Source organism: Hyperolius riggenbachi, chromosome 10 (assembly GCF_040937935.1).
Source record: "Hyperolius riggenbachi isolate aHypRig1 chromosome 10, aHypRig1.pri, whole genome shotgun sequence".
Classification (NCBI taxonomy): domain Eukaryota; kingdom Metazoa; phylum Chordata; class Amphibia; order Anura; family Hyperoliidae; genus Hyperolius; species Hyperolius riggenbachi.
Window position 1 is genome coordinate 252,866,898 of NC_090655.1, and position 23,460 is coordinate 252,890,357.

The window sequence follows — 23,460 nt, forward strand, 5'->3', positions numbered from 1 at the left end:
TGAGAATCCTGATGTATTGCTCTTTTTTCATGGTGCCGTTTACAGTGATTAGGTTTCCTGGTCCTTTAGCTGATAAACACCCCCAAAGTATTAGGTTCCCTCCACCATGTTTGACAGTGGGGATGGTGTTCTTTGGGTTGAAGGCATCTCCTTTTTATGCTAAATGAAGGAAACATAATTGTGACCAAACATTTTTTGTTTCATCTGACCGTAACACAGAAGACCAGAAGTTCTCTTCTTTGTCCAGATGAGCATTTGCAAAAGCCAAGTGAGCTTTTGTGTCCCTTATCTGGAGAAGTGGCGTCCTCCTTGGTCTGCATTCATGGAACCCAGCAGTGTGCAGTGTCTGTTGGATTGTCCGCCTTGAGACATTGCCACCAGCAGAGCCCAGATTCACCCAGGATAGCCTTGGTAGTGATCCGTAGATTATTTATTACCTCTCTCACTATCCTCTTGGCCAGCACAGGTGTCACTTTTGGCTTCCGACCCTGTCCTCTGAGATTTTCCACAGTGCAGAACATCTTGTATTTTTTAATAATAAGTCACTGAAACTTGAAAACATTTAGAAACAGCCTTGTAGCCCTTTCTTGACTTGTGAGCAGTCACAATGCACAGCCACAGGTCCTCACTGAGCTCCTTTGTCTTCGCCATGACTTCACAAACTAGCTGCAGAAAGCTGCTGTTTTTCACCCGTTGAGTTGATTAAAACAGCTGTTCCCAACTAATCAGGGTAATTATGATGCTTTAGAACAGCTAGGACGATTTGCAATGGTATAGAACTTTGGATTTTCCCACAGACTGTGACAGTTTGTGAAAGCTATTTTGAACTGGACACTTTTTGCTCAAATGTAAATAAAAGCTGAGAAATGTTTTTTCCCCCCACAATAATGCCTCTTATTATCTTTTGGAAGACACCCATGTCATTTCCCATCAAAAAATAGATGACATTCCTATGGGGTGGATTGGAGGAGCACTGTGCTGCACTAGCCTCTGTATCCAGACATCCTAGGTAGGGAGTCCACTTTAGTTTATGATGCTCTATGATAGAGTGACCAGACGTCCCGGATTGCCCGGGACGCGTCCCAGATTCGGGGTCCGCTGTCCCAGGCAGCATGAGGTCCCGGGAAACGTCCCGCTTTCAGCAGCGGGACGTCCCGGCCTCGGGACTCTGGCCACTCTCTCTTCATGAACTGGCAGCGGCGTCTATAGACGCCGTGCCAGTTCATTTCCTGCAGCCCCGCTCCAGCCTCCTCTTCCGGTGTCTGTTCCGACACCGGCAGGCGAGCAGGGCTACGGCAAGATGGCCGAAGCCCTGTACTGGAGACCTATTTGTGTCTCCAGTACTGGGCTTCGGGCGCCATCTTGCCGTAGCCCTGTCAGCGCGGGAGACCAGAGAGAGCAGGAGGAACAAGACGGTCCCGGGACAGAGCAGCGCGCCAGAGGAAGACTTCTGCCAGGTGAGTAAATGGTTTTTTTCCAGGTGTACTTTGCCCGCATTGCGTTTCATTTGTGGTGAAATGTTTGCCCACATTATGTTTCATTCCTGGTGAAATGTTTGCCCGCATTGCGTTTCATTCCTGGTGAAATGTTTGCCCGCATTGCGTTTCATTTCTGGTGAAATGTTTGCCTGTATTGCGTTTATCTTCTGGTGAAACGTTTGCCCGCATTGCGTTTCATTTCTGGTGAAATGTTTGCCCGCAGTGCGTTTCTTGTCTAGTGAAATGTTTGCCCGCAGTGCGTTTCTTATCTGGTGAAATGTTTGCCGCAGTGCGTTTCTTGTCTGGTGAAATGTTTGCCTGCAGTGCGTTTCTTTTCTGGTGAAATGTTTGCCCACATTGCGTTTTATTTTCTGGTGAAATGTTTGCCTGTATTGCGTTTATCTTCTGGTGAAATGTTTGCCCGCAGTGCGTTTCTTTTCTGGTGAAATGTTTGCCCGCAGTGCGTTTCTTGTCTGGTGAAATGTTTGCCTGCAGTGCGTTTCTTTTCTGGTGAAATGTTTGCCCGCAGAGCGTTTCTTTTCTGGTGAAATGTTTGCCCGCATTGCGTTTATTTTCTGGTGAAATGTTTGCCCGCATTGCGTTTCTTTTCTGGTGAAATGTTTGCCCGCATTGCGTTTATTTTGTACTGACATGTTGCCCGCATTGCGTTTATTTTGTACTGAAATGTTTGCCCGCATTGCGTTTATTTTGTACTGACATGTTGCCCGCATTGCGTTTATTTTGTACTGACATGTTGCCCGCATTGCGGTTATTTTGTACTGACATGTTTGCCCGCATTGCGTTTATTTTGTACTGACATGTTGCCCGCATTGCGGTTATTTTGTGCTGACATGTTGCCTATTGCGTTTATTTTCTGGTGTCCGGGGTAACTTTTACTGCATTTATTATTTAATGGTCATAGATGGCTATGTTTGCTGTTTTGTGGTTACGGTATACTATTAGCATCACACAGTTTCTGCACACCCATGATGCAAAGTCTCGTTTGTCCACATCATGGTGTAAACACTGCTTTCTTATGCCTCGCTGTTACATCATTACATTAGCTCCGCCCATACAATGTCATGGCCACGCCCATTTTTCGCCGCTGCGCCGCAAACCCCCCTGCCCCCACGCCCCCCTCCCCGTCCCAGGTTGGACCCACAAAAATATGGTCACTCTATCTATGAGGGGACAGATAATTGTACCTACATGTGTACAGATATGCTTTCAGGCAACTTCAAATAAATTTGACATTATCTACATCATAGAGCAGTGGACATGCTTACCACAATCTGTTTCCTCTCTTACTTCTTTCCCATCTCTAATTTCTGATGCCTGCATGAAGCTTGCCACCTGAATGGTCATGTCTGTCCAATAGTGTCCATTGTATTCTACATCTGAGCTGTCACCCATCCAGTCACCTGATTTCCAGGATACTTTTCATAAGCTCAGTAATGGTGGAGGGAGGAGAGGGCTTCCATTTCTGATAGCTGCTGGGGGGAGGAGCTCGGCCAGAAGAGAATGGGAGTCCCAGGAGAGATATGGAGGAATTAAGTGGACATCCCAGTCCAGACGATTTCTCCAGTAATTCTGCCTCTTCCACTGACACTTCCTGTAACTATGGAGCCACATCCATATGGCAGCTCAACCTCTCCAGGAATAAGATGTGTCTGTAAATGAGGATGTTGTTAAGCAAAAGCGTACAATGATTATGATATTCAAAAGTTTGGCTGAGTGCAGTTAGCTTACTGACCACAAGGTGGCGAAGTCACATCTCCTAGGTGGAACGCACATCTCCCAGGTGGAACGCACAAACAAGCAGTAATGATGAAGCCACAGACAGGAAGTAATGTAACCCAGCACAAAGAGAAGTTGCAGAAAGAGGAGAGGATACGTTGTTAGAAGAGGTAATTGTGTGGTTGTTGTTATATATTGATCAGAGCAGAGGTCGGGGTGGACATACTGTGTTACAGGGGAGGTCATAGTACACCTGTCAATTGCCAGTTTTCTAGTGGTCCCCCCTATATAGATTATGGCTGGCATCTTACCTTCCTAGTAATAATTCACACCACAGAACGAATACAATATGTCCATCCAATATAGCCATGCCTCCCCGTCCCCCAGCATTGCCACTATCCTCCAGTATACACCCCCCCCCTCCTACCCAGTAATATAATTCCTTTCCCAGTATAACCATGTCCTCCCTGTATCCCCCAGCATTGCCATTATCCTCCAGTATGTAATGTCCACCACCCCAGTAATGCCATTTCCTTCCCAGTATAGCCATATCCCCCCTGTATCCCCCAGCATTGCCATTATCCTCCAGTATGTAATGTCTCTCCACCACAGTAATGCCATTTCTTTCCCAGTATAGCCATGTCCTCCCTGTATCCCCCAGCATTGCCATTATCCTCCAGTATGTAATGTGCCCCCACCCCAATTATGCCATTTCTTTCCCAGTATAGCCATATCCCCCCTGTATCCCCCAGCATTGCCATTATCCTCCAGTATGTAATGTCTCTCCACCACAGTAATGCCATTTCTTCCCCAGTATAGCCATGTCCTCCCTGTGCCCCCAGCATTGCCATTATCCTCCAGTATGTAATGTCCACCACCCCAGTAATGCCATTTCCTTCCCAGTATAGCCATATCCCCCCTGTATCCCCCATCATTGCCATTATCCTCCAGTATGTAATGTCCCCCCACCCCAATTATGCCATTTCTTTCCCAGTATAGCCATGTCCATGCTCCAGTATTGCTCCCTCCCCCCACCTCCATGCTTAGTAAAAGGAAGGATTTACATTAGTTTATAGCTAGCTGTCATAGTATGCTCCAGTCCTCTGCTCCCATTGGCCTCAGTCTCCTCATATCCGCATCCATCTACCACTACCAGAACTGCTGTAACATCACAGGAATGGTAGCAGTGGGAGGTGGGTGTAAGGAGAGGAGGCCAGCTGGTGAGGTGGCAGAGGGAGGACAGGACTGCAGCATGCTGTGAGTATAGTGCACAGGTGGCTATAAACCGAATTTGTATGCTTTCCTGTGATACTCTGCATGGCCCTACCACCCACAAGTGACAGCAATGGGGAGTGCTGGGTGAAGGGGGATCCTATATCAGTAGTTTCACCACTGATAACTGTACAACCTAGATTATCCTCCCCTTATTATCTATCAAAAGGCAGCAGCATCCTGTCCAGATCACATGACCACACCACTGAGAATGGATGAGGACCAGAGTCACATGACTGAGAGGATATTCAACCTCACCCTGGAGATCATATATTTGCTGACTGGAGAGGTGAGGAGGATTCTGGGAGGTCACATGACATCACTCTAATCTCTAATAATAAAACACACAGCTGACTGGAGAGGTGAGGAGGATTCTATGAGAGTCATGTGACATTATTCCGGTCTTTCTATACAGAGTTTTCTTCCAGTGAAGTGTGGTAATTATGTGACCGTCATGGTGCCCCCACATCACTCCCTGATATCTGATGGACACAACAAGCAGAGGATTCTAGAAATCACCAGGAAGATGATGGAGCTGCTGACAGGAGAGGTGAGCAGTGCTGGGAATTATGGGACATTACGTAGTAACAGCAAGGGGTGTGTCTGTGTGGTGACTGTATCATTCTATGTGTCAGGTTCCTATAAGGTGTCAGGATGTCACCATCTATTTCTCCATGCAGGAGTGGCAGCATATAGAAGGAAACAAGGACCTCTACAAGGACACCATGATGGAGAATCAGCTGCCCCTCACATCACCCGGTAAGAGGAGACTAATTTCTTGTATTGTAGAGAGCAGTATTGAGGGTCCAACTAGATCCCCCCCATCATCTGATAATCACATAGAGACAATGTATTCAGTTAGTGTGCGTGTTTCCTACAGATGGATCCAGTAAAATAAACCCACCAGAGAGATGTACAGGTCCTCTTTATTACCAGGATTGTTCACAAGCAGATCATACCACCCCCCACCATTATCAGGTAGGTGGGGCTGAGGGTCCCCAGAGACTCTAAACTGTGTGACATTTTTTTCTTCTTATCTGTGTTTCATTTTAAATTATCTCTCACTTTGTGCACTTAGGGTGGAGAACTGAGACATGTGGGTGTTGTGGTTGTAGAGGAAGTAGAAGAAGAGATGTTTATGCAGAGTGATCAGCAGTCTATGGAGGATAGCATCAAGATGAGGGCAATTAAAGAGGAGGAAGAAGAGACGTATGTGAGGAGTGATCAGCAGTCTATGGAGGTGGGTGTGAAGATGAGGACAATTAAAGAGGAAAAAGAGGCATATGTGAGGAGTGATCAGCAGTCGATGGAGGAAGGGGACATGATGAGGACAAGTAAAGAGGAAGAAGAAGAGACGTATGCGAGGAGTGATCAGCAGTCTATGGAGGAGGGTGACATGATGAGGACAAGTAAAGAGAAGGAAGAAGAGACATATGTGAGGAGTGATCAGCAGTCTAAGAAGGAAGGTATCATGATGAGGACAATTAAAGAGGAAGAAGAAGAGACATATGTGAGGAGTGATCAGCAGTCTATGGAGGAGGGTGACATGATGGGGAAAAATAAAGAGGAAGAAGAGACATATGTGAGGAGTGATCAGCAGTCTATGGAGGAGGGTGACATGATGAGGACAATTAAAGAGGAAGAAGAGACATATGTGAGGAGTGATCAGCAGTCTATGGAGGAGGGTGGCATGATAAGGACAAGTAAAGAGGAGGACACTGTTACAGAGGGCAGAACAGGTGAGTAATCAGCAGTAAATATAGAATAAGTTGTGTATCTGTATGCCTGGTATGACTGTCACTGCTCACAGACTGGCCATATTAGGGGCGATGCTATGTGCTCATGTTAGATTTTTGCCATCTAAACAAACTATTATGCATGATTGTATTTGGTGACAGCTTACTAACAATAACTGTGCAGACACCCTGATGGCTTTGGAGTGCCCTGTTCTGTTCTGTGGAGAGGGGAGGTGGCGGATGAGTGAGAAGCATCCAGCTAAATCTCACAGTAGAGATACAATGCTGATCAGACGAGGACTCTGCCTCTGAGAGGAACTATTTTGTCACATGTTTATTTCAACCTATTTGAATCTACTGTACAGTCATATGAAAAAGTATAGGAACCCCTCTTAGCCTACATAATCATTTACGCTACTGTCTACAAAGATCACAGTGGTAGGCCTTTCATTGCCGGTACATATGTGCACTGTGGTGGTGTCCAAAGATTTCCAGTTAAGCAATATTTAGTTGTATGGTATGAAATCAAGTATGAAAAACTGGCTGGACAAAAATATGGGTCCTCTTGTCATTTTGCTTTACTTGAATGCAATTCATCAAGGTTTTAACGCATTCGGTAATGCTGAAAACAGCTGACTTTATCGAGCACTTAGGGAATTGTCAATTAATCAAGGCTGTTACCGCATGAAAAGCTGAAATTACCGGGCAGTGAGGTAAATTACCAACTTGTGCGGTAATTACTTCAACACATGTCAGTAAATGTCAATTCTTGAAGGTTACAGCATGCGGTAAAATACAGTTACATTCGGTCATTACCAGCAGTTCTCCTCTGTCAGAAACATTGCAGGACTCACAGAAGCAGAGATGAATTACCTATGACTGGCAGGAACAGAGCCAATAGAAACAGCCCCCTGTCTCCTGTAAGTCCCGCTGATTGAATGCTGATAGGCTGCGCAGGCTTTTTGGGAGGGTCAAGCTTTTCTACCCCTCCAGGTAGTGAGCAGAGAGATCAAATCAAAAGAGTCTTCCCCTGCAGCCCTTTGGCCATAAAACCCCATAGGTTCCTTTTTGAAGATGGGGAGGAACTAGTGGGGAAATCACCTTAGCATGGTGTGTGCAATATCTCTTGGAGTTCATCTAAGCTGTGGCAATTAAATAAAATGTTGGGAAAGACTAATGGACAGTTTCACAGGGAGCAGAGGGCGTGTAACAAACAGTATAATAAACATGTACATCTAAAGGGATGTTGAGATGCCTCTTACCATTGTAATGCTGCCTCTGCATGGAGAACAGCATGTAACAACATAGACAAATACACAGTCTCCTCCTTTTACAGAACACGTTTTTGTCATTGGCCTTTGGTAAATTACCAAACTTCTACCTCACCTGTGAAAATATTGATGAATTAGCAAAAAAAAAAAAAAAAAAAAGTCTAAAATACAGAATGCAGTATATTCCCGACTTTTTTTTTTTTTTTTTTTAATCGAACAGCCTTTGATGAATTGACACCTGTGTGGCATGGATTGCTAATTTGAAAGCTCAGCCAATGATACGCAAAAAAAAAAAAGAAAACACTAAGAAGCTTTTTCATATGGCTGTATGTAGTTTAATCTTGTTATACCAGCGTGCAATAAGCTGATAATGGTCACTGTATATTACTGTACACAGATCTTAGTAGGGCTTACTCAGAGAATGCAAATTTAGATCTTGGGAAACCAGCAGATGTAGTATGTTACTTGGAATTTGCAAAGGCTTTTGGCACTGTTCCCCACAAATAGCCTGATGCAGAAGCTGAGGATACAGGGACTAGAAAAAAATGTGAGTATGTGGATAGAGAACTAGTTAAAGTGGACCTAAACTCTTGCACAGGAGACAAAGGATACAAAGAGAAATGCACCCTGTGTGTATTTAGAGAGAACAGCCTGTCTAATTTCCCTTTATCTGCAAGTACTTACATGTGTATTTTGAGTGGTCAGCTCTGTCTGAACTATGCTGGGGTGTGTTTTGTGCTAACATGTAAACAGAGGAGGTTAACTCTTTCAGTGCTCCCGTGAAACCAGGTAGCAGACACTGCAGATTTATTGTAGGAGTTTTGTAAGCTGTAACAAAGAAATGTTTTTTATTTAAAGGTTATTATGCTGTTGCTTACTTTTAAGAGCAGTGAGGAAGTTCTGGGTTTAGGTTTGCTTTAACCTCCTCCCGACCGCCTAACACCGATCGGCGTCAAGTCCTGGGGCGTAGATTAGCAGGGAACGCTCGCATGCATGCGCGATTGTTCCCTGCCGAGACATGAAGCTGAGCTCCATGCTCAGCCTGCCAGCTGCGATCGCGGCTGACAGGCTGTAAAAGAGGAAAAAAACAGTTATTTGTATGTACAGCGCTGCGACCTCCTGCAGCGCTGTAAGGGGACAGCTCTGTCACTGAGATGTCCCCTCAAGTGCCTCAAAAACTGATCACGCTCATAGGCTGATGCCTATAAAAGCCGATCACTCTGATTGGCTCTTGGGGGAGGGAGGGAGAATGGGGTAAAAAGACTTTTTTATTTAAAAAATAAATAAATTAATAATAATAATAAAAAAAACATTGCAGCAGCAATTGGATGCCACCAACAAAAGGCTCTATTGGTGGCAAGAAAATGAGGCAAGATTAATTTGTGTGCTGAGTTGTATGGCCATGCAGCACACCGTTAAACCTGCAGTGTGCTGAATTGTAAAAAATGGCCTGGTCACTAGGGGGTGTAAGCCTGTTGTCCTCAAGCAGTTATGGGGCAAAAGGAAAAGAGAGGTTGGTAAAAAGATCATTCTCACAAATGGAAAATGTTTGCACTCGGGTCCTACAAAGGTTTGTTCTAGGTCCAAGCCTTTTTAATTGATTTATCAGTGATCTACTGGATGGCATACAGAGTAATGTTGCCGTCTTTGCGGATTATACAAAATTATGCAGGATCTTGACAGTATGGCCATTTGGGAAGACAGATGGCAGATGATATTTAATGTAGAAAATTGTAAGGTCATGAACCTTGGATGTGCCAATGGTAGAGCATAGACATATAAGATGAATGGCATACAGGTGGGAATGTCAGACTTGGAGAAAGACTAGGGAATACTTGTTGATAACAAGTTAAACAGCCATATTCAATGCCAAGAATTAGCAGCTAAAGCAAATAAAATTCTGGGATGTATAAATTAGGAAATAAAATCTTGAGATGCTAGTATACTACTCCCTCTGTATAAATCACTTGTGAGGCCACATCTGGAGTATTCATCCACGGCAACTAGCACTCACGACAGTACAGCAAAGTCCAGGTGGGTCCAACCCTGATGGATGGAACAACTCCTGTGTCCTCCGCTGTGACAATCCAGCCCCGCAATCCCGTCTAATCTGCTCCCGTTAGTGTACGCAGGAAGTACGGTGAGCAGACGGACAACAAAGACCGGTTTCTGGATCGTCAGAGGAAGAAGGTTAATGCGACAGAGAGTGCCAATCCCGTCTAATCTGCTCCCGTTAGCATACGCAGGAAGTACGGTGAGCAGACTGACAATAGAGATTGGTTGCGCAGCTGCCAACAATATGTAATGGGACAATCACTCACCAATCCCATATTACTAGGCCACTGTTGCCATGCAGGTCTCATGCACTAGAGACTCCTGGAGACAAATTCACTGTGTGCGTAGTAAACGTTTAAGATTGGTTGGCGGTGCCCATACATGTACAATCACGATTGTATGTACAATCGGTAAACTAAAAATATCGATTTCGCGCTGGAAATAGGGTAAATTCACTGCCACCACTGTCTGGTTGAATGGAGCGGACAGTCTCCAACTAGCTACTCCTAAAAGGGAGAAATGGTTATTTACAACCTAGCTAGCAAATCAACAATTTATAAGAAAATAATAAAACAATGTGGTAGTATGACTGACTCTTCAGAGGGCAGATTTGTTGTAGCAACAATCAGATGACCAGAACAGACACAAGACTGAACGATAAAATTGTTCGTTTTTATTCTAAAACTACATACACACAGCCTAATTTAGCCCACAGATAGATATACCTGTCCGGCAGAACAGATTGGTTTGAGAGTAGAGATGAAAAGAAACAGAATGTCTTATTGTATAGTTCAAATACCGTTATTGGTAGTCCATGCGGCAATCAAAGTCCAGAATGGCCGATTGCCATGCGGCCTGAGGCCTTTGTGAGAAATAATCCAAGATAGAGGTTTTGGCCCGTGTCCTAGCGGGCTGGTCGATTTGATGTTAATTCGACATCAGATTAAAGGTGAAGGACGCTGGACCTTTCTGTCATTGGAGTTTTAATCCTCACTGTAGATAGGAGTCATGACACGTCAAAGTCCAGCCTTGTGCAGTTTGAATAAGGCAGTGCCCCCTTAGGCAGGGAGAGATTTTGGGCCAATTCATGTTTTGCCCGCTCTCTCCGTGCCCATAGGTCACATCAAGAACCTGAATGAATATTCATAATCAGCGTTATTGTGTGAATCTGGTAATACCAAACACGAGGATCAGATATGACTCATAACACCGTTTTTTACTTCCTCCCTTTGTAGCCTGGGTTTGGAAGCTTCTAGCTTGTCCAAACTCTCTCAGCACCGGCACCAAGTTGAACCTCAGAACTTGTGCACTTTTCAGTGGCCTAGGAACTTTCTATGCCATGAATTATGAAGAAAATGTGAAGGAAATATGGATTTTGGGGATTCCTGGGTCACAGTAAGTCAGCTGCTTCCAGAGAGACCCTGATAAAATCTGTGCATTTGCTAGCTCTGTGTGAAGGTGTGAAAGCTGAAGCCTGCTTGTCTCTCTTTGCTCAGTTTTATTAGATTCTGTCAGGCAAAAACTAGATTGATGGCATCGTCACACAGCAGGGGACTATGTCCTTCTAGGACACAGCTTGTCACACTTAGGTCAAAGGTTCTGTAATTAGAAGCTATCAAAGAGCCAGGGAGAAGAGAAAAAAAAAGTGGATTTCAAAAGAAAATTACATTTCTACTATTTTGCAATGGAATTTGCATTTGCAACTTGAATGGCGCACACACGGTTTTCTTGGGAACCGTGTGAGTGTCACATCCACCAAGTCCTGCCCGCTTGGAGACATGCTAGCCGCTGGTCTGATTAGGATTAACCAGGAAGTCAGCCCCATGCTTTGCCGGTACTCGGTGGAGAGGCGAGCCGGTGGTGGGGTCTGCGGCAGATCTTTCCTTACTCCCATTGATGTGCCGGTTACAAAGCATTTGGAATGTAAATGTAATGACCGCCACGTCCAGTCAGCGGCGGAATGCCGAGACCCGGGCTGCATCTCTGACTTCTGGGTCTTGGCAAGCTGCTGACGTCAGTGGAGCTCAAAGGGCTCCGCAGACCTCATTGAATAGGCGGAGGATGTGCTCTTAGTACGTGCTCCGCCCATGTAAACAGTAACTCTCATGTGCATGCTTGCGTGTTAACTGATCAGCTGACACGCAGAACTACTATTGGTTTGTTTTCAATTCTGCCTTTTGTTGATTGGTTAGTCCTAGTATTTAATCCGGTGAGCGCCCCCAGTCATTGCCTGTGATAGCATTTAGCTTTGGCTTGTTGCTGGGTAACGCTCACTGTCTTGCTTGATTCCTGTTGCAGACTATTGCCTTGTTGTACCTTGACCATGATTAACCTCTGCTTGATTCTTGTTGCCGACCACTTCCTTGAACTGACCACGCTTATACCTGCTGGATTCCTGTGGCCAACCTTGCCTTGAACCTGGACTATGCTTTGCTTGCTGCCTGGATTGACCCTAGTTTGGACACTGATTGCATAAACTCTGCCTGGACTGCCTTTGGCCAGTCTTGACTACGATACCTCTGGAAAGTTCCTTTCTTGGACCTGCTTACTGTTTCCTGGCTCTACTGCATCTAGGATTCACTTGCCTGGGTAGCCTCACCCACTAGGCCCTGATTGCATTGCTAAGTATTCAGGTTCTGTCTGGTGATTAGCTATCTGTTCTTCTCCTCCTTAAAATGATTATTTTACATATCTTAAAGTTTTATTTTATGTATAAACATTTACAAAGCAGATTTAATGTTTTATAGTCCCTGCTAAATTGCAGTGTCTCAAGAGTCCCAGAAAGAAAATACATGAACTATTAATCTTTTGATCTTTTCCTCTCACAGTAAAAAGCCCAGGTATCTGCTTAGGAAAGTGTTTTACAGCTGTAATTTGTCATCAGTGAGCCGACTGAGTCCTGTCTGGAGAAAAACTGTCAGTTCCATAGCTAATTATAAACTTTTTCAGGCAGGAAAAAAGGAAAGGAGCACAGCACAAGTGTCTGTATGCCACTGTATATACTCTTGTCTATTTCATTATGTCACATGTCATCTCTGGTATACTTTAAGGTTGTGGGCACACGCTATCTTTTGCAGTGGTCACGTGGTGTATGTGACATGGCAGTTTCAGGCACTATGTGCGCTTGTTTATATTTCTCCTAAGGAGACGTTCTAGCAGGACACAGGAGTTGTTCCATCCATCTGGGTTGGACCCACCCAGACTTTGCTGTACTGTCCTGAACACTGGTTGCTGTGGTTGAATTTTGGTTTGGGATTGATTGTGGTCCGTGCAACAGCTGCACCACACCATTGCAAATTTAAGGAGGAGTGTGGGATCATTTCTATTGATTCCCTGGTGTTGTGGAGTGCAATTATATCTGACGTTCACATCTGGAGTATGGGATACAGTTTTCGGCACCGTACTATATGAAGGATATTGACAAATTAGAATGGGTACAAAGATCGGTAACAAAATCAGAGGGATGGAAGGTCACTTATCTAGATAGGTTGGAGAAACTGGCCTTATGCAGCTTGGAAGAGGGGTGACCTGATAAACCTATATAAACACAACAGAGGGTAATACATTACCTTGGCACATGAGCTTTTTGTGCTTAGGCTTGTACAAAGGATAAGGAGACATAATCTGCATGTGGAGGAAAAAGTTTTGGCTTCTTTTTTAGAAAAGGGGTTCCTTACGGCAAGAGCGGTAAAATGGTAACATACAATGCAAGGGGGCACTTCAGCTGAAATAGAATTTAAAAAGATGTTTTAAGAAATGTCAGAAAAATTACAAGACTCAGTTAAAGCGGACCTGAACTCATAACTTCCTGTCTGCTCTAAAAGATAAGCAACAGCATAATCACCTTTAAAGAAAAAAAACATTTCTTTGTTACAGCTGATACAAATCCTACAATAAATCTGCAGTGTGTCTACTTCCTGCTTTCATGGAATTAGACATATTGTTAACATCCTGTGTTTACAAATTGGCTTCTCTGCCATGGCAAAGGAGATTACTGAGCTAACACATCTGACATCAAATTACAGTGATGGTTAGTCACAGATGAGGGGGAATTAGACAGGCTAAACTCTCTGAATACATACAGGGTAAATTTCTATCTGTTTTCCTTCTGTTCAGGTCCACTTTAAGGAGGTAATTGAAACGTCAGTGACTGAGCCCATTAGAGCCGAGATGAATCCCCTGAGAGAGGCTATTATAGACCTTACAGAAAGGAAGGAAGCTGATACTCAAGCCATGGGTAGGAACACTCAAATCCAAGTACTGACCATTAAAATAGGTGATTGAGAAAACCGCTGAAGGCTGAACATTAAGCTAAGGGCAATGCGTCAGAAATCCCATTTTAGCAACTAGATAGCACAGTGCAGGGGATTTCTCCTCTGCGGTAGCCATAGAACTGGACTGGGTGCTCACAATAGGAAGGGAAAGGCTGACAAGACAGGCACAGTCCATTTCAAACAATAGAACACTGGAATATTTCAGGATGATGTTTCAAAGCATACTACAGGTAGTCCCTGATTCATGAATGAGGTAGGCGCACTGTAGCTTTGTTCTCAACCTAAAATCTGTTCATAAGTTGAAATACAGTGCCATCTCTGTCCTCTGTACCTCTTCTATGGCCCCCTGTGCCTTCAGTGTCCCCTTATGTGTCATGTGTCACCTCTATGCCCCTGTGCCTACAATGTCCCCATCTTTGTCACTTCTATTCCCCTGTGTCTCTCTCTCTCTGTCACCTCTTACCCCCTGTGCCTCCAGTGCCTCTATTCCCCTGTGCCTCCAGTGTCCCCCTCTGTGTCACCTCTATTCCCCTGTGCCTCCAGTGTCTCTCTGTGTCACCTCTATTCCCCCGTGCCTCCAGTGTCCCACTCTGTGTCACCTCTATGCTCCAGTGTCTCTCTGTGTCACCTCTATTCCCCTGTGCCTCCAGTGTCCCCCTCTGTGTCACCTCTATGCCCCTGTGCCTCCAGTGTCTCTCTGTGTCACCTCTATTCCCCTGTGCCTCCAGTGTCCCCCTCTGTGTCACCTCTATTCCCCTGTGCCTCCACTGTCCCCCTCTGTGTCACCTCTATGCCCCTTTGCCTCCAGTGTCTCCCTCTGTGTCACCTCTATTCCTCTGTGCCTCCAGTGCCCCCCTTTGTGTCACCTCTATTCCCCTGTGCCTCCAGTGTCCCCCTCTGTGTCACCTCTATGCCCCTGTGCCTCCAGTGTCTCCCTCTGTGTCACCTCTATTCCCCTGTGCCTCCAGTGTCTCTCTGTGTCACCTCTATTCCCCTGTGCCTCCAGTGTCCCCCTCTGTGTCACCTCTATTCCCCTGTGCCTCCAGTGTCCCCCTCTGTGTCACCTCTATTCCCCTGTGCCTCCAGTGCCCCCCTCTTTGTCACCTCTATTCCCCTGTGCCTCCAGTTTCTCCCTCTGTGTCACCTCGATTCCCTTGTGCCTCCAGTTTCTCTCTGTGTCACCTCTATTCCCCTGTGCCTCCAGTGCCTCTATTTCCCCGTGCCTCCAGTGTCCTTCTCTGTGTCACCTCTATTCCCCTGTGCCTCCAGTGTCCCCCTCTGTGTCACCTCTATGCCCCTGTGCCTCCAGTTTCTCTCTGTGTCACCTCTATTTCCCTGTGCCTCCAGTGTCCCCCTCTGTGTCACCTCTATTCCCCTGTGCCTTCAGTTTCTCTCTGTGTCACCTCTATTTCCCTGTGCCTCCAGTGTCCCCCTCTGTGTCACCTCTATGCCCCTGTGCCTCCAGTGCCCCCCTATGTGTCAACTCTATTCCCCTGTGCCTCCAGTGTCTCTCTGTGTCACCTCTATTCCCCTGTGCCTCCAGTGTCCCCCTCTGTGTCACCTCTATTCCCTTGTGCCTCCAGTGTCTCTCTGTCACTTCTATTCCCATGTGCCTCCAGTGCCTCTACTTCCCCATGCCTCCAGTGTCCTTCTCTGTGTCACCTCTATTCCCCTGTGCCTCCAGTGTCCCCCTCTGTGTCACCTCTATTCCCCTGTGCCTCCAGTGTCTCTCTCTGTATCACCTCTATTCCCCTGTGCCTCCAGAGTCCCCCTCTGTGTCACTTCTATTCCCCTGTGCCTCCAGTGTCCTTCTCTGTGTCACCTCTATTCCCCTGTGCCTCCAGTGTCCCCCTCTGTGTCGCCTCTATTCCTCTGTGCCTCCAGTGTCCCCCTCTGTGTCACCTCTATTCCCTTGTGCCTCCAGTTTCTCTCTGTATCACCTCTATTCCCCTGTGCCTCCAGTTTCTCTCTGTATCACCTCTATTCCCCTGTGCCTCCAGTGTCCTCTGTGTCACCTCTATTCCCCTGTGCCTCCAGTGTCCTTCTCTGTGTCACCTCTATTCCCCTGTGCCTCCAGTGTCCCCCTCTGTGTCACCTCTATTCCCCTGTGCCTCCAGTGTCCTTCTCTGTGTCACCTCTATTCCCCTGTGCCTCCAGTGTCCCCCTCTGTGTCACCTCTATTCCCCTGTGCCTCCAGTGTCTCTCTGTGCCACCTCTATTCCCCTGTGCCTCCAGTGTCCCCCTCTGTGTCACCTCTATTCCCCTGTGCCTCCAGTGTCCCCCTCTGTGTCACCTCTATGCCCCTGTGCCTCCAGTGTCTCCTTCTGTGTCACCTCTATGCCCCTGTGCCCCCAGTGTCCCCCTCTGTGTCGCCTCTATTCCCCTGTGCCTCCAGTGTCCCCCTCTGTGTCACCTCTATGCCCCTGTGCCTCCAGTGTCCCCCTCTGTGTCACCTCTATTCCCCTGTGCCTCCAGTGTCCTTCTCTGTGTCACCTCTATTCCCCTGTGCCTCCAGTGTCCCCCTCTGTGTCACCTCTATTCCCCTGTGCCTCCAGTGTCTCTCTGTGCCACCTCTATTCCCCTGTGCCTCCAGTGTCCCCCTCTGTGTCACCTCTATTCCCCTGTGCCTCCAGTGTCCCCCTCTGTGTCACCTCTATGCCCCTGTGCCTCCAGTGTCTCCTTCTGTGTCACCTCTATGCCCCTGTGCCCCCAGTGTCCCCCTCTGTGTCGCCTCTATTCCCCTGTGCCTCCAGTGTCCCCCTCTGTGTCACCTCTATGCCCCTGTGCCTCCAGTGTCTCCCTCTGTGTCACCTCTGTGCCCCCAGTGTCTCTCTCTGTATGACCTCTATTCCCCTGTGCCTCCAGTGTCCCCCTCTGTGTCACCTCTATTCCCTTGTGCCTCCAGTGTCCCCCTCTGTGTCACCTCTATGCCCCTGTGCCTCCAGTGTCTCTCTGTGTCACCTCTATTCCCCTGTGCCTCCAGTGTCCTTCTCTGTGTCACCTCTATTCCCCTGTGCCTCCAGTGTCCCCCTCTGTGTCACCTCTATTCCCCTGTGCCTCCAGTGTCTCTCTGTGCCACCTCTATTCCCCTGTGCCTCCAGTGTCCCCCTCTGTGTCACCTCTATTCCCCTGTGCCTCCAGTGTCCCCCTCTGTGTCACCTCTATGCCCCTGTGCCTCCAGTGTCTCCTTCTGTGTCACATCTATGCCCCTGTGCCCCCAGTGTCCCCCTCTGTCGCCTCTATTCCCCTGTGCCTCCAGTGTCCCCCTCTGTGTCACCTCTATGCCCCTGTGCCTCCAGTGTCTCCTTCTGTGTCACATCTATGCCCCAGTGTCCCCCTCTGTCGCCTCTATTCCCCTGTGCCTCCAGTGTCCCCCTCTGTGTCACCTCTATGCCCCTGTGCCTCCAGTGTCTCCTTCTGTGTCACATCTATGCCCCTGTGCCCCCAGTGTCCCCCTCTGTCGCCTCTATTCCCCTGTGCCTCCAGTGTCCCCCTCTGTGTCACCTCTATGCCCCTGTGCCTCCAGTGTCCCCCTCTGTGTCACCTCTATTCCCCTGTGCCTCCAGTGTCCCCCTCTGTGTCACATCTATGCCCCTGTGCCCCCAGTGTCCCCCTCTGTCGCCTCTATTCCCCTGTGCCTCCAGTGTCCCCCTCTGTGTCACCTCTATGCCCCTGTGCCTCCAGTGTCCCCCTCTGTGTCACCTCTATTCCCTTGTGCCTCCAGTGTCCCCCTCTGTGTCACCTCTATTCCCCTGTGCCTCCAGTGTCTCTCTGTGTCACCTCTATTCCCCTGTGCCTCCAGTGTCCTTCTCTGTGTCACCTCTATTCCCCTGTGCCTCCAGTGTCCCCCTCTGTGTCACCTCTATTCCCCTGTGCCTCCAGTGTCTCTCTGTGCCACCTCTATTCCCCTGTGCCTCCAGTGTCCCCCTCTGTGTCACCTCTATTCCCCTGTGCCTCCAGTGTCCCCCTCTGTGTCACCTCTATGCCCCTGTGCCTCCAGTGTCTCCTTCTGTGTCTGTAATATTGATAGATAGCGCTCCACTTCAATTCAGTTGCATCAATAAGCAGTAGATAGAAAGAAATCCCCCCTTGGGGCCGCACTCACCCGACCTGTGTGACCACTGTGAGACTGGTCAGTTTGCACACTGTAGTCCTTCTATGGCCGACTGCCCGTCCTGACTCAGATGATTCCTCCTTTGAGTGGTTCCTCTTTCAGGTGGATGCCGTTGGTGCAGTCCTTCCGCTTTGTTTGTTTCTTTTTGTGTGCCAACCTCAAATACAATGAGCCTCACATAGCATAACTCCGTTAAGTTTAAAAGAGGTTTTATTAAAAATAGGTACTCACAAACATGTATGTATATCAGCGCGTAGAGTGTTTAAAACGGGCTCTCCCCCGTGCCTCTCCGGATAGGCTCGCCTGGGGCTCCGCTTTGCTCCGCTGAATGGTTACCAGATCGTCCTGTGGGTTGCTAGCTCCTCCCGACGCGTTTCGTCACGTGCGCGTGACTCATCAGGGGCGTGGCTAGCCCCAGGACGTCTGGCTGTATATATACGTAAGGGTAGTCAGGCTCCCTCTGCGCATACTCCCCGCGCGCACTTCCGCGTTCCACGCGCGTGTCCTACGCGTGCGCGTCCGCATGCACGCAGTGACGCTGAAGGCCCAACCCAACGTGTGCCCCCGCCCCCTGCGTGATGCAAACCGCGCATCCCAGGGCTAAGGCAAGAGGGAGTCCCATACATTTAAAAGCATGCTAATACATAGTGATTCCTATATATAAAATAATAATTATAAAATACATGCATCATAAGCATCATAAGCATGCTAATACATAGTGATTCCTATATCTCCTTCTGTGTCACCTCTATGCCCCTGTGCCCCCAGTGTCCCCCTCTGTGTCGCCTCTATTCCCCTGTGCCTCCAGTGTCCCCCTCTGTGTCACCTCTATGCCCCTGTGCCTCCAGTGTCTCCCTCTGTGTCACCTCTGTGCCCCCAGTGTCTCTCTCTGTATGACCTCTATTCCTCTGTGCCTCCAGTGTCCCCCTATGTGTCACCTCTATTCCCTTGTGCCTCCAGTGTCCCCCTCTGTGTCACCTCTATTTCCCTGTGCCTCCAGTGTCCCCCTCTGTGTCACCTCTATTCCCGTGTCTCCAGTGTCCCCCTCTGTGTCACCTCTATTCCCCTGTGCCTCCAGTGTCCTTCTCTGTGTCACCTCTATTCCCCTGTGCCTCCAGTATCCTTTGTGTCATCTCTATTCCCCTGTGCCTCCAGAGTCCCCCTCTGTGTCACTTCTATTCCCCTGTGCCTCCAGTGTCCTCCTCTTTGTCACCTCTATTCCCCTGTGCCTCCAGTGTCCCCCTCTGTGTCACCTCTATTCCCCTGTGCCTCCAGTGTCCCCCTCTGTGTCACCTCTATTCCCCTGTGCCTCCAGAGTATCCCTCTGTGTCACTTCTATTCTCCTGTGCTTCCAGAGTCCCCCTCTGTGTCACCTCTATTCCCATGTGCCTCCAGTGTCCCCCTCTGTATCACCTCTATGCCCCTGTGCATCCAGTGTCCCCCTCTTTGTCACCTCTATTTCCCTGTGCCTCCAGTGTCTCCCTCTGTGTCACCTCTATTCCCCTGTGCCTCCAGTGTCTCCCTCTGTGTCACCTCTATTCCCCTGTGCCCCCAGTGTCCCCCTCTGTGTCACCTCTATTTCCCTGTGCATCCAGTGTCCCCCTCTTTGTCACCTCTGATTCCCTGTGCCTCCAGTGTCTTTCTCTGTGTCACCTCTATTCCCCTGTGCCTCCAGTGTCTCTCTGTGTCACTTGCATTCCCCTGTGCATCCAGTGCCTCTATATCCCCGTGCCTCAAGTGTCCTTCTCTGTGTCACCTCTATTCCCCTGTGCCTCCAGTGTCCTTTGTGTCATCTCTATTCCCCTGTGCCTCCAGAGTCCCCCTCTGTGTCACTTCTATTCCCCTGTGCCTCCAGTGTCCTCCTCTTTGTCACCTCTTTTCCCCTGTGCCCCCAGTGTCCCCCTCTGTGTCGCCTCTATTCCCCTGTACCTCCAGTGTCTCTCTCTGTGTCACCTCTATTTCCCTGTGCCTCCAGTGTCCCCCTCTGTGTCACCTCTATTCCCGTGTCTCCAGTGTCCCCCTCTGTGTCACCTCTATTCCCCTGTGCCTCCAGTGTCCTTCTCTGTGTCACCTCTATTCCCCTGTGCCTCCAGTATCCTTTGTGTCATCTCTATTCCCCTGTGCCTCCAGAGTCCCCCTCTGTGTCACTTCTATTCCCCTGTGCCTCCAGTGTCCTCCTCTTTGTCACCTCTATTCCCCTGTGCCTCCAGTGTCCCCCTCTGTGTCACCTCTATTCCCCTGTGCCTCCAGTGTCCCCCTCTGTGTCACCTCTATTCCCCTGTGCCTCCAGAGTATCCCTCTGTGTCACTTCTATTCTCCTGTGCTTCCAGAGTCCCCCTCTGTGTCACCTCTATTCCCATGTGCCTCCAGTGTCCCCCTCTTTGTCACCTCTATGCCCCCCTGTGCCTCTTGTGTCCCCTCTGTGTCACCTCTATTCCCCTGTGCCTCCAGGGTCCCCTTCTTTGTCACCTCTATTCCCCTCTGCCTCCAGTGTCTCCCTCTGTGTCGCCTCTATCCCCCTTTGCCTCCAGTGTCCCCCTCTGTGTCACCTCTATTCCCCTGTGCCTCCAGTATCCCCCTCTGTGTCGCCTCTATTCCTCTGTGCCTCCAGTGTCCCCCTCTGTGTCGCCTCTATTCCCCTGTGCCTCCAGTGTCCCCCTCTGTGTCACCTCTATTCCCCTGTGCCTCTAGTGTTCCCCTCTTTGTAACCTTTATGCCCTCCTGTGCCTCTAGTGTCCCTCTATGTGCCACCTCTATTCCCCTGTGTCTCCTATCTCCTCCTCTGTTTGACCTCTATTTCCCTGTACCTCCAGTGTTCTCTGTGTCACCTCTGTCCCCCGTGCCTCCAGTATCCTTCCCTGTGCCACATTTGCCCCCACTGTGTTATGTCTGTTTCCCCATGGCTTCAATGTCCCCCCACTATCTTCCCATGTCACCTCTGTCCCCCTGTGCCTTCAGTGTACTGCAGCAAAATGCAATTTTACCTTTTTTAAAACCATTCTTTCTTTTCTTGAACAATAAAATCACTTGTTCCCACAGAATCAAATATCACATTTTTGGGCTCTTTATATTGGCGGGTCATGCATAAGTAGGGTGTTGGTAAGTCGGGGACTACATGTACAAGAAGGGGGACTGCTGAACCCAAGCCTAAGTAAACGAAGAGAGGGGAATTAGCAGTAATTATGGGCTTCCCTCTGACCCTGACAGTCACCTCTAAGTTGGGTGCCTTTACATTAAAAGATGGGAAACCCCTGGATGTTTTCTTGCATGTCTTTAACCTTCCATAAATGGAGATAGCTGGCAGTTCCCTGGCTGAGGTTGGGCATGGAAGATACCTGGAAGGGGGGGCAGGGGTGAGGCGGATCGGATGTAGATTCTAATCACCTACCCTTAATAATGTACGGTGGGTTGGAAATCTGGATTACCATAGCCTTATATCGGTTAACGTTATACGGGCCATAACTCATACAGGTGACACTGCTGAGGCCCTTTTCTATGTTTTTACTCACCTCGCATACACAGGTTCCTCAGAAGGCGGGGGGGGGGGGGGGGTTGCGGTGGGGGGTAGTCTGAGGTTTTTTTGCTAGTTTCTGCACATATTATTATAAATAAAATCTAAACAATCAACATGAGAGGGGCAGCTAATTCCTGCAATAAATGGGGTTGAATAAGTGAGGAGTAACAAAATCAACATTACATTCTTACAAAAGACTTACTTAAAGAGACTCCGTAACAAAAATTGCATCCTAGACCCAAATTGCTGGAGATGTAAAACGGCTGTGGGTTCGCTGGTTCATGTTCTGTGGGACTGCGCACTAATAGGCCCCTTTTGGAAAAAGATTGAGGGGTTGCTCGGGGAGATGTCAGGCAGAGATATCCCATTTAATGCTCAATTCTACCTATTGAATTTAAACACCTGGAGGATGAAGTCCTTTAAAGGGTCTGTGGTAAGACATATTTTAAATGCTGCAAAAACAGTACTTATGAGAGCGTGGGGAACAAACAGGATTCCCAGGCTTTCAGAAATTGTTAAAGAACTTGACCTTATCTACGATCTAGAGAATACAATTTACACGCTTCAAAACAGAACCGAAAAATTCAACAAAACATGGAGAATTTGGGTTATGTATAGATACTCACCTGAATTCAGACAAGCAATTGATGCAGATAGACGGGCCGGATGACCCTCATAGGGGCATCCGCCTAACATACCCTGGCATTGGTTGATCATACAGGTAGCCGAATACTGTCGCTTCTGTAGGCTGAACCCTCGTGTCCCGGAGTTTGTTTAGTAACCAAAGTTGGTTGCTATCAATAGTTACTTTAATACAAAAAATGTGAGTAAACTATACTTAATGCCATTAAACCTGTGGATGTAATTATCAGTAGATTAATACAACTTTCCTATGTGCACTATATATAACTATGTACATCCATGGTTGCTGGTTATATGTTTGCTTTATATATGCTTTCTCAAAATAAAAGTATTTGAAAAAAAAAAATTGCATCCTGTTTTTTATCATCCTACAAGTTCCAAAAGACTGAAGCAAAAAAAAGAAAAGAAACAAAAAACTTTATGATGTAATGAATTGTATGTTTAGTACAGATAATGAAGAGAGCATTAGTAGCAAAGAAAAGTGTCCCATATTTTTATTTTCAGTTATATGTTTGTTTTTTTGTTGTTGTTGTTGTTTTTTTTTTTTACAACATTGCATCATTCTTTAATATTTGCAGTTTACAAACTATACTCTGCATTTTAAACTATGACACAGAGCAGGAAAGTTCAAAGGATCATTAGCTATGCAGTAAAACCTTAAACCAATCGAGAAACAGTAACAGACAGGTTGAGATAATTGCTTCAGAAAACAGCGTTGTCTTTCACCCAAGTTGGGTTGGAGAGTTCAGATAAGCTCTTTAGCATAGATAATGTTAGATTTGTATCTGTTGAGAGAGGGAAGACCAGGAGCCCGATAGTGCAGTACCATTAGTGCCACCTAAAGGTTACGAATTCAAAAGAGTTGGATACTCACAAACATGGGTTGCAATCCTGCAACCACCTTATAAGCCTGCGGGAGAATTCACTGTTCCTGCTCGGCGTTCCTGACTGCCCTGGAACTGGGTGGTCGCTCTCCTCTTTGGGTCCTCTGTACCGATGGACTCATCCACCTCCACAAAGGATGTCACCTCTAGGGGTGTAGAGTTACTAGGATCGGGTTGTGAGGAGGTGCCCAAAGTGTGTATGATCTTCTGACTAGTTGGTTGTTGCACGTAAAACAAAACAAGGTTTCTTACCTCTGTGGAGGCTCACAAGAACGTTTTATCAAGGAGCTTTTAATAAAAGGATAGTTATACTGTTGACAATGTGTTTTATGGGACCAAGCCCACTTCCTCTGGTCAGTTACAGAACATTCAACCTTAAAATAGAGCCATGTGAAGCACGGGCGCCGAAGTAAAAAAAGGTTTTTACTTTGTCGCCCGCGCTTCACACGGCTCTATTTTAAGGTTGAATGTTCTGTAACTGAC

The 23,460-nt window shown here is 47.5% G+C and overlaps 1 protein-coding gene across 1 annotated transcript; it reads left to right on the forward strand.

Moving 5' to 3' along the window:
* The first annotated feature begins 3,304 nt into the window (after positions 1 to 3,304).
* On the forward strand, positions 3,305 to 13,833 carry LOC137535832 (uncharacterized). The gene is made up of 9 exons (XM_068257720.1): positions 3,305 to 3,385; positions 4,657 to 4,776; positions 4,903 to 5,037; positions 5,168 to 5,246; positions 5,368 to 5,465; positions 5,566 to 6,028; positions 10,785 to 10,944; positions 12,378 to 12,432; positions 13,666 to 13,833. The coding sequence occupies exons 2-9, from the start codon at positions 4,681 to 4,683 to the stop codon at positions 13,831 to 13,833; spliced, it is 1,254 nt and encodes a 417-aa protein (XP_068113821.1). The 5' UTR covers positions 3,305 to 3,385; positions 4,657 to 4,680.
* The last annotated feature ends 9,627 nt before the right edge of the window (positions 13,834 to 23,460 follow it).

What these genes read in the sequence shown, in the direction of transcription:
- LOC137535832 (XM_068257720.1), top strand. Translation starts at nt 4,681, where the DNA reads ATGACCACACCACTGAGAATGGATGAGGACCAGAGTCACATGACTGAG. An exon ending in TATATTTGCTGACTGGAGAG is followed by an intron (nt 4,777 to 4,902) that starts GTGAGGAGGATT and finishes CTTTCTATACAG; the next exon opens with AGTTTTCTTCCAGTGAAGTG. An exon ending in ACAGCTGTAATTTGTCATCA is followed by an intron (nt 12,433 to 13,665) that starts GTGAGCCGACTG and finishes CCTTCTGTTCAG; the next exon opens with GTCCACTTTAAGGAGGTAAT.